At 43.1% G+C, this 9,021-nt stretch overlaps 1 protein-coding gene across 1 annotated transcript; it reads left to right on the top strand.

The window, feature by feature from the left end:
• Positions 1-466: 466 nt before the first annotated feature.
• Positions 467-8,106, top strand: PIP (prolactin induced protein). The gene is made up of 4 exons (XM_003270852.4): positions 467-595; positions 3,557-3,662; positions 7,438-7,552; positions 7,879-8,106. The coding sequence occupies exons 1-4, from the start codon at positions 501-503 to the stop codon at positions 8,001-8,003; spliced, it is 441 nt and encodes a 146-aa protein (XP_003270900.1). The 5' UTR covers positions 467-500; the 3' UTR covers positions 8,004-8,106.
• The last annotated feature ends 915 nt before the right edge of the window (positions 8,107-9,021 follow it).

Genomic DNA, 9,021 nt, shown 5'->3' on the forward strand with positions numbered 1-9,021 from the left:
GTTTTGAGTAGCATTGCCTCTTGAACTCACTATAATTTGATCACGCAAAGATGTTCTATGCCTGTGGTCTGAAACCTGCCACCACAGCTGGGTTCTCTGCTTTCAGAGACCAGGGGAGCAGTGACTGAAGCTAAGACTACACATAGCACTTCAGACAGGCAAATTAGGAGGGAAAAGAAAACTGAAATCTGTAAACTCGGGAAAAACTGGTGTATCTTTTGAGGTCCCATCCATTTTGAGAAACTTTGACACTGAAAAAATAAGGAAGAACAATCTGACCCCTCTCTCAAATGCTGACATTCTAGCTGAGTGTTGCTTTTCCTGCAAACAAACTTTGGGTCAACAAGGAAAGATCACGAATGGAGAGGGTGAATGGGTGATTCACCTCATGGATCTCCCTGGCAGCTCTTGCACTTCCTTGATCAATCTGTATATAAGAAGTGTGCTGGGCACCTGGGACACCACTTCTCTGGGACACATCGCCTTCTGTTTTCTCCAGCATGCGCTTGCTCCAGCTCCTGTTCAGGGCCAGCCCTGCCACCCTGCTCCTGGTTCTCTGCCTGCAGTTGGGGGCCAACAAAGCTCAGGACAACACGTGAGCCATGCCCTTCTCTTCCCCACAAAAAAAAAATTGCAGGGAGGGCTCCTCTCCCAGTCTGGAAATCTACATATCTCTTTCTGAGAATTTCTTTCAACTTCCCAGAACTCTAGTCCCAGGAACTCCCATGGACCTCCTGCCAGGTTCCACTTCTTGTCCTCTTAGGAAGCCCCACCAACTCCTCTCACATTTTTGCTGGGTGTTTCTGCATTGCCAGTGGAAATAAAGCTCCAAATGTACCTACAGGCTCGAATTAGTAGTTAGTCTTCATCTAACATGCTGATCCACATCTTGTTCATAATTTATACCGTTGTTCAGATTTCTGCTCAGTAAACTTTACCTTCTCACACCTTGCCTCCTAGAGGAGAAGCATAACAGGTCTGTGAGTTCCAACGGCAGCTTAGGGCAGCTTTGGCAGGACTGGCTAAAGGACCAGAGGCCCTGGCCACTGCCCTGTGGTCTGAGATTGAGCTAGACTGGCAGTTAGACATTCTTCCTAACCTGAAGTCTGAAGATGAATATGAGGACCTCTTGCTCTCACGTATATTGGGACCTGAGAGCACAGGTTCAGAAGTCAACTTATTGAGAACACATGTGTTAAGGAAGCAGAAAAATTGGAGGAAGTAAAATAAAGTAGAAAATGGAGCCAGGGATCTGGGAAAAAGCAGCGATACCCAATCTAGGGAGTTTTCTCTCTAGCAGTAGGGTTTATAATGCTGGGTTTCTGGGTTGTGATCTTGGAGGTACTCTCTATGGCATGGTCAGATATCCTGTCCTGGAGGAAACTGTTCAGGATTTTGACAAGCTAATGTAAATGGAGGCAAGTGTCCCAAGAAAACCTGCGTGGGGACAGGTTCAGATCCCACCCCATTCCCGCCAGATGACAGTCCCCTTAGCCCTGAAGGGCAGAAGGTATTCAAATAAGCTATGCTAATTAGGTTATCAACCATCCTGATTTGCCCAGGACTTTCCTGGTTGTAGCATTGAAACTCTGCCCTCCCCCGCCACCTCCACAACCCATTCTGGAAAAGACCTCAGTCCTGGGTAAACTGAGATGGTTAGTCACTTGAACTAAGCTGGTCATCTTATCAATCTGAAACTCATATACAAATGGGAGAGATTTTGAAGTTGCTTAGGTATTTATACCCTTTTCCTGAGCACTGGGCACTACAGCAATTGGCACCAAAAAATAGAATCTCTCTAAGATGTTTGCCCCAAGAAAATGGGGGCTGTGAGACACTGTGGGCTAAGAATCTCAATTCCCTTCTGTCCCAAACAATAACAAAGGTCCATAGCCGGGAGTTTCTAGGGAAGAGAAAATAACTCTCCTGGCCCCGAACCCAGTCCTCATTGACTGAAGAAGAATATTTGACTATTTTCTTTGTCTCCATTTCCTTTCCTTTTCAGATTGCAGTGTATGGTCTAAATGTAGAGTAGTATCTAAAGTTCCCAAACATGGCCATATGTCCAAATTTCCTAAGGAGCTAAATAAATACAAATTCCTAAACCCTATGTAGGGACCAAAGAAGGAGGATCTTCAAAGATGCTCCTACAAATACCTTCAGTGCATTGAGATGTTTGCTGGGTTTTTTAAATTTTTTATTATTTTATTTTATTTTTCCATAAGTTACTGGGGTACAAGTGGTATTTGGTTACATGAGTAAGTTTTTTAGTGGTGATAAGATTTTGGTGCACCCACCACCCAAGCAGTATACACTGCACCATATTTGTAGTCTTTTAGCCCTCACCCCTCTCCCACTCTTCCCCCCAAGTCCCCAAAGTCCATTGTATCATTCTTATGCCTTTGAGTCCTCATAGCTTAGCTCCCACATATCAGTGAGAACATACAATGTTTGGTTTTCCATTACTGAGTTACTTCACTTAGAATAATAGTCTCCAATCTCATACAGGTCACTGCAAATGCTGTTAATTCATTCCTTATTATGGCTGAGTAGTAGTATTCCATCATATATATATATATATATATATATATATATATCACAGTTTCTTTATCCACTCGTTGATTGATGGGCATCTGGGTTGGTTCCACAATTTTATAATTGTGAATTGTGCTGCTATAAACATGTGTGTGCAAGTATCTTTTTTGAATAATGACTTCTTTTCCCTTGGGTAGATACCCAGTAGTGGGATTGCTGGATCAAATGGTGGTTCTATTTTTAGTTCTTTAACGAATCTCCACACTGTTTTCCATAGTGGTTGTAGCAGTTTACATTCCCACCAGCAGTACAGAAGTGTCCCCTGATCACTGCATCCACGCCAACATCTACTGTTTTATGATTTTTTTATTATGGCCATTCTTGTAGGAGTAAGGTGGTATCGCATTGTGGTTTTGATTTGCATTTCCCTGATCAAGAGGTTTGCTGGTTTAATGTGATTCTGTTCCTAGTAAGTTTTCTCCTAATAATGACTTGAGACCTCCTACTCAGTAGACAACCACCAGAGCCTGTAGGATGTTATCAGGAAGTGGCATGTGGTATTGTACATTTTTTCTTCTTAAAAACTTGTTTTTGGTCAATGGAAGGGAAGAAGATGCTCATTCATTGATGGGCATTTGGGTTGGTTCCATGATTTTGCAATTGTGAATTGTGCTACTATAAACATGCATGTGCAAGTATCTTTTCTAAATAATGACTTCTTTTCCTCTGGGTAGATACCCAGTAGTGGGATTGCTGGATCAAATGGTAGTTCTACTTTCAGTTCTTTAAGGAATCTTAAAGTGTCCTAGTTGTTTTATTAAACAAAATTCAATCTGTGCGAAGTAACCAATCCAATCAACACATGAAAATTCCAGGGGATTCTGATGTTGAACAATTGATCCAAGCCCCATAATTTCCCTCCCTTGCCCATCTTGTGCCCCTTGCCCTGTTCATGGCTCCCCCTCTCACTCAAAGATTGGTCTCTGATCTTGGTGTTCTGATTCTCTCTTCCCACAATCAGTCGGAAGATCATAATAAAGGATTTTGACATCCCCAAGTCAGTACGCCCAAATGAAGAAGTCACTGCAACGCTTGCAGTTCGAACAGAATTGAAAGAATGCATGGTGGTAAGTAGAGGACTGGGGGCGGGACTTCAAAAAATAATTCAACTCCTTTATTATAAATATAATTTAATCTCTTGCTTTAATAATGTACAGTGTACTTAATGAAGCATTCTCACTTATGTTATGCTACTTGAGACTCAGAACAACTGTGGGAGCTTGGGACAGATGACTTCTCATTTTCCAGACGAAGAAATTCGAATCCAGAGAAGTCTAGGATAAATAAGAAAGAAAGGAAGAAGGAAAAGGAGTGACAAAGAGGGAAAAAGAAAAAAGTGTAAGAGCTAGTAGAGAAGCGGTTAGAGTCCTTCTAAGGTCCTGAGCATGTTTAGTTTAGGATGGAGGGAGGGGAGTTCTCAGAAGAGAAAGCAGCAACTCCACACCATAGGTTGAGGTGGGTGGGCAGAAGAGGACATGCAGGATATGACTCCTCCTCTCCAGTAAGCACTGAGCGACTCTACTGTCCTCTTGCCTTCTTCTGCTCCTTTGCTCTGGGTCACCAGAAGTGGGCTCTTGTTCCAGGCTCCCCACCCTGACAAGGAGCTCGTACTCATCTCTTCCTTTTCCCCAAGTTCAGAAGTCCAATCTCTGAACAAGGTCGGAGGTTTTCAAATGGTAATGTGCCTAAAACTTACTCGGGGATCTTGTTAAAATTCAGAGTTTCATTCAGCAGGTCTGGGGAGAGATTAGAACTTCTGGGTTTTAACAGATGCCCAAGGTACATCAAGGCTGTGCCCAAAGGACCACATTTTTGAGCAGCTTGGGATTAGAGCATTATCCCTCCTGTCTAGCTGCCAAGGGCCAGACATCAAAGAGACTTATGCAGTTATTAATCCACAGTGACTCTTCCCTGGGACACTGGTTGTATGTCCTTTTCCTAGTCATTGATCTCCGGTGTCACAAGCATGCAAACTGCCCCCACTACCTTTGTTTTAGGGCCAAGATCCATGCATCTCCCGTCTCCCCTACTCCCTCCCCAGACCCTTCGTGAAGGACACCCTCTATCAGGCAGCACAAGTATTTCCTTACAACATAAATTTCCTAATTCAAATGAGACTTAAGGACAATGATTACATGTAAAACAACATTGAGAGTATGAAGATTGCTATTCAGTCAACTGCATTCTAGAAATATCCCCACACCTGTAAAGAAAAATTCCTCGTCAATGAGCAAAGAATATCACAGCTGCTTTGTCAAATTTTTCTATTTTCAGTCCGAGAATCTGAAACATGTACACTAATTTGGGGTAGGAGCAAGGCTGAATCATAATTTTTCAACTTTGTATTTTGTTTATCACAAGCACAGGTGAGAATGAGAAGAACATGTACAGAATGTGTACATAAAATGTTTGTGAAAATGGTGGTTTCTGGTGGTAATAGTTAATGGTAGTGGTAGATATAATAAGATATGTTTGAATCAATAAAATGACATGTGACATAATTTTGTGCTTTTGTGATTAATAAAAGTATGCTTTTAAGAATCACGCTAGTACTCTAAAAGAAAGCAATCTTTTCAAAACCCACCTAAGCACAACTAAAAGAATAAGAAGTCCTTAGACTAACTGACTTTGCAAACTAGAAATAATTTATGGGAAAGGAAATTTTGTTAATTCTAGTCAATAAATTTTTATTTGTGGCTTCATTTTTCAAAGTATAACTATTTTTAAATTTTTATTAAAATATATTTATATAACTGTAAAATTCTTACCACCTAATCCTCATTTTTTATCATTTATAATGTTTTCTGTAACTGAATTTTTGAAAAAGTGAGGTTTAGGCTCATATTTATTTATTTTAGAATTAGAATAGAATATACCTACAATCATATATTTGAATATAAAGACTGCATAATCCTTTAAAGCTGAAGGAAACTTGTGGCAAAACACAATGCTTAAACATTTTTGTGCTACAGGCCATTTTGTTGGTTTCATGAAGTTTATGAAACATTTATCAGAAAATTGCTTCTAAATGTATAAAGTGCATTGGATTACAGAGAGAAACTACCACATTGAGTAACAGTGACTAACTTGTAAAAAATAAATTTGTGATGCAGTAAGATATGTGTTTCTTTATCCACACATTAGCTGGGAAAGCAATACATTTAAAATATAGAAGAGTTGAATTTTATTTTATGAACACATTATCTGTGTGATGGATGTTGTTACTTAGCTTGAAGAAGTACATTAAACTACACTGGTCTTTGGCAACACGCCCCACGTGCCATGCTAGGCATGCAATGGATTCTGATCTTTTATTGTACAAGTGGTGTAAATTCTGATTCATGACGACATGTTGTTGCTAATTTAACAGAAAGGTGAACAAGGCCGGGCACAGTGGCTCGTGCCTGTGATCCCAGCACTTTGGGAGGCCAAAGTGGGCAGATCACCTGAGGTCAGGAGTTCGAGACCAGCTTGGCCAACATGGTGAAAGCCCGTCTCTACTAAAAATACAAAAATGAGCCAGGGCTGGTAGCACCCACCTGTAATCCCAGCTACTCAGGAGGCTGAGGCAGAAGAATCACTTGAACCTGGGAGGCAGAGGTTGCAGTGAGCCGCGTTCGCACCATTGTACTCCAGCCTGGGCAACAGAGTGAGACGCTGTCTCTTAAAAAAAAAAAAAAAAAAGGAAACAAGGCACAGGTAGGCTTCTCCAAAGAAACGCCAGGATTCTCCAAGGCATTCTGAGTAAAACTCCAAGGGTGAGAACACCTGAATTTACTGTTTGGGTCTGAACGGCTACTTGGTGCTGAGTTGCCAGGTAGCTGAGCAAGCTGCAGGAGGTGGGCAGACCAGCACTGGGCCTCAGTGATGACCATGAGCCAGTCTGATAACTGCCATACATTCAAGGTAGTGCATTCAGGCTGTGTTTCAGACCTCTGAATCCGTGCAATGATATGTACATATCTATGTTTCTTCTCGTGATAAAATCACACATACTGCTAATGGCACTGTGGTTCCTTGACGACATTCATAACTGAAGGAATGCTGAATTTCAATTAGAGGTTAGTAATAAAGATGCATATTTTTCCCCTGCCTGAGTTCACAGACTCACTGAATGCTATCCACAGATCCCTCTGGGTCTATGGACCCCAGGATAAAACTGCTGTGTTAAACGTTAACTGGACAAAATCTTCTGACTCCACTGAAATTTATATATACAATAATCTGGGATCTTGAATTGCAAAGCACTCAAGTTAAAAATAAATTTACATTCAAGATGTCACTTGCTTATCTAACAGCCAGGTTTGGTAGTTAATTGTTTCTACCTCACACCTGAGGAAAGTGAGAGTGAGAGGCCTAACTCTCATCACCAAAGGTCACCAAGTCAGAGAGGAGCACAGCTGGGGCTTGGTCACAGCTCTGACAAGGCCTGACATTGGCTCCTACACGCAAGTGGCCAGGCTGCTGTCTCACCAGGTCTCAAAGTAAATGTGATTGCAGGCTGATTCCTGAAACCTCTGGCTGGTGACGAAGGCAAGACTGCTCCCCAGCTGGACAGCTGCCCTGGATGAGCTCTCCTTGCCCTGTGGGTTCACTTGCGCCCCTATCTCCTCCTGAGCTTCTCCACACTGCTAAGGCAGGAGTTTGAGGGCATTGGGAGGGAAAAACCTTCTGACCTAGACTTTGGCTCCTGAAATGATACTACAACAGTAGACTCCCCCTTGCCCTGGGCCCACCTCCACCCCCAATCTTCTCCTCCGGGCTCTCCCTCTCTTATTTTTCCCTCCCTTACCCATTCCCCAAAATAACAATGAATTCCCCCTCCCACCTTCTCCTCACCAGGTTAAAACTTACCTCATTAGCAGCGTCCCTCTGGAAGGTGGATTTAACTATAAGTATACTGCCTGCCTATGTAACAACAATCCAAAAACCTTTTACTGGGACTTTTACACCAACAGTAAGTACAGAAGTTGTCCAAGGAGGGAATTACCCACCAGCCACCAGGGAGGAGAAACTATAAACAGAAACATGGCTGCCAACCGAGCAGGACCAGGACCTCAGGGCAGAAGGACAGAAGGGAGGGAGGGAAGAGCATGGGGAGAGCAGATGGGGAAGGCACCCAGGTTCTAAGACAGAGGCATTGTGTGCAAAAAGTTGATACGGAGACAAATTTGCAAAGGATTTGGGGAAACTGAACTCCAGGGGGCAGATGCCTGATATGAGTAGAAAAGACAGGACGTGGCCGGGTGTCTGAGAGACGATCTCTGTCCCTGTCTTTTTCAGGAACTGTGCAAATTGCAGCCGTTGTTGATGTTATTCGGGAGTTAGGCATCTGCCCTGATAATGATGCTGTAATCCCCATGAAAAGCAACCGGTTTTATACTATTGAAACCCTAGAGGTAGAATAATGGAAACCCTGTCTGTTTGCCACACCCAGGTGATTTCCTCTAAGGAAACTTGGCTGGAATTTCTGCTGTGGTCTATAAAATAAACTTCTTAACATGCTTCTCCATGTTCTGTTGTATCTCCAAAATCTGCTCCTGAAGAACTCCAGATTACCTGAAATTTCTAGAACATTCGTCTTTCAAAGAACCTTTACTGAGGAGATTGTACGGGTTCTCACTGCCCATTGTTATGAAGAGGGAGAGAAGAAGAAACTGGGAAGAGGAGCTATGCTCACAGAGACGAAAAGCAGTGGCCCTAAAGTTCACAGCACAGGAGTGGCAGAGCCAGGGCAGGCACCAAGCCTCCCTGTTGCTTGGCCTCTCTCCATCCCACTGCCCTCCAGCAACAGCTCAGATCCCAGAAGACAGGAGTCCTGTTGCATGCAGCAGAGTCAGGGATGGAGTCCATGGCCCCCTAAATGAGCAGTAGCATTCTATGCTACTCTGTTGCTTGTTTTCAATGGATTGTGACACTCAGGGATATCAGGGTCCCGTGCAGCTCTGCCTGAGCTCAGGCATAATAGAGGAGTAAAGGGGCAGAGGGAGCCCTGAGGGGCTTCATCCCAGAAGGCCAGCCCATAGAAGTGGAATATGAGCAAGGATCAGGTGCACAAAGTGGCCAGAGGGCATTCTGGTAGATAGGACAGCAGGCACCAAAGCCCAAAGCATGAAACAGTGGCTTGCTCAGGGCAGGCAAACACTTTCATATTGGGCAGGATTAAGTATACATGGAAGAGTTAGAAGCAGATCTGGCAAGAGGACAGGAGCAAAATCAGGAGAGGCCGAGTGAATCTGGACGAGAAAGTGGGACCACATCCCCTAGGCCAGTGATCCTAAATAAGAATCAAAATCCAGGGCACGAAAATACAATCATTGGAAAAGATCATTTTTATATTAATTAGGATTGTAACATTGTGAAACAGGAGAGTTACCTGACCTCTGTCGCAGGACATGCAACACGGGTGTCGCTCATCTGTTCAGC

Source organism: Nomascus leucogenys, chromosome 13 (assembly GCF_006542625.1).
Source record: "Nomascus leucogenys isolate Asia chromosome 13, Asia_NLE_v1, whole genome shotgun sequence".
Lineage (NCBI taxonomy): Eukaryota > Metazoa > Chordata > Mammalia > Primates > Hylobatidae > Nomascus > Nomascus leucogenys.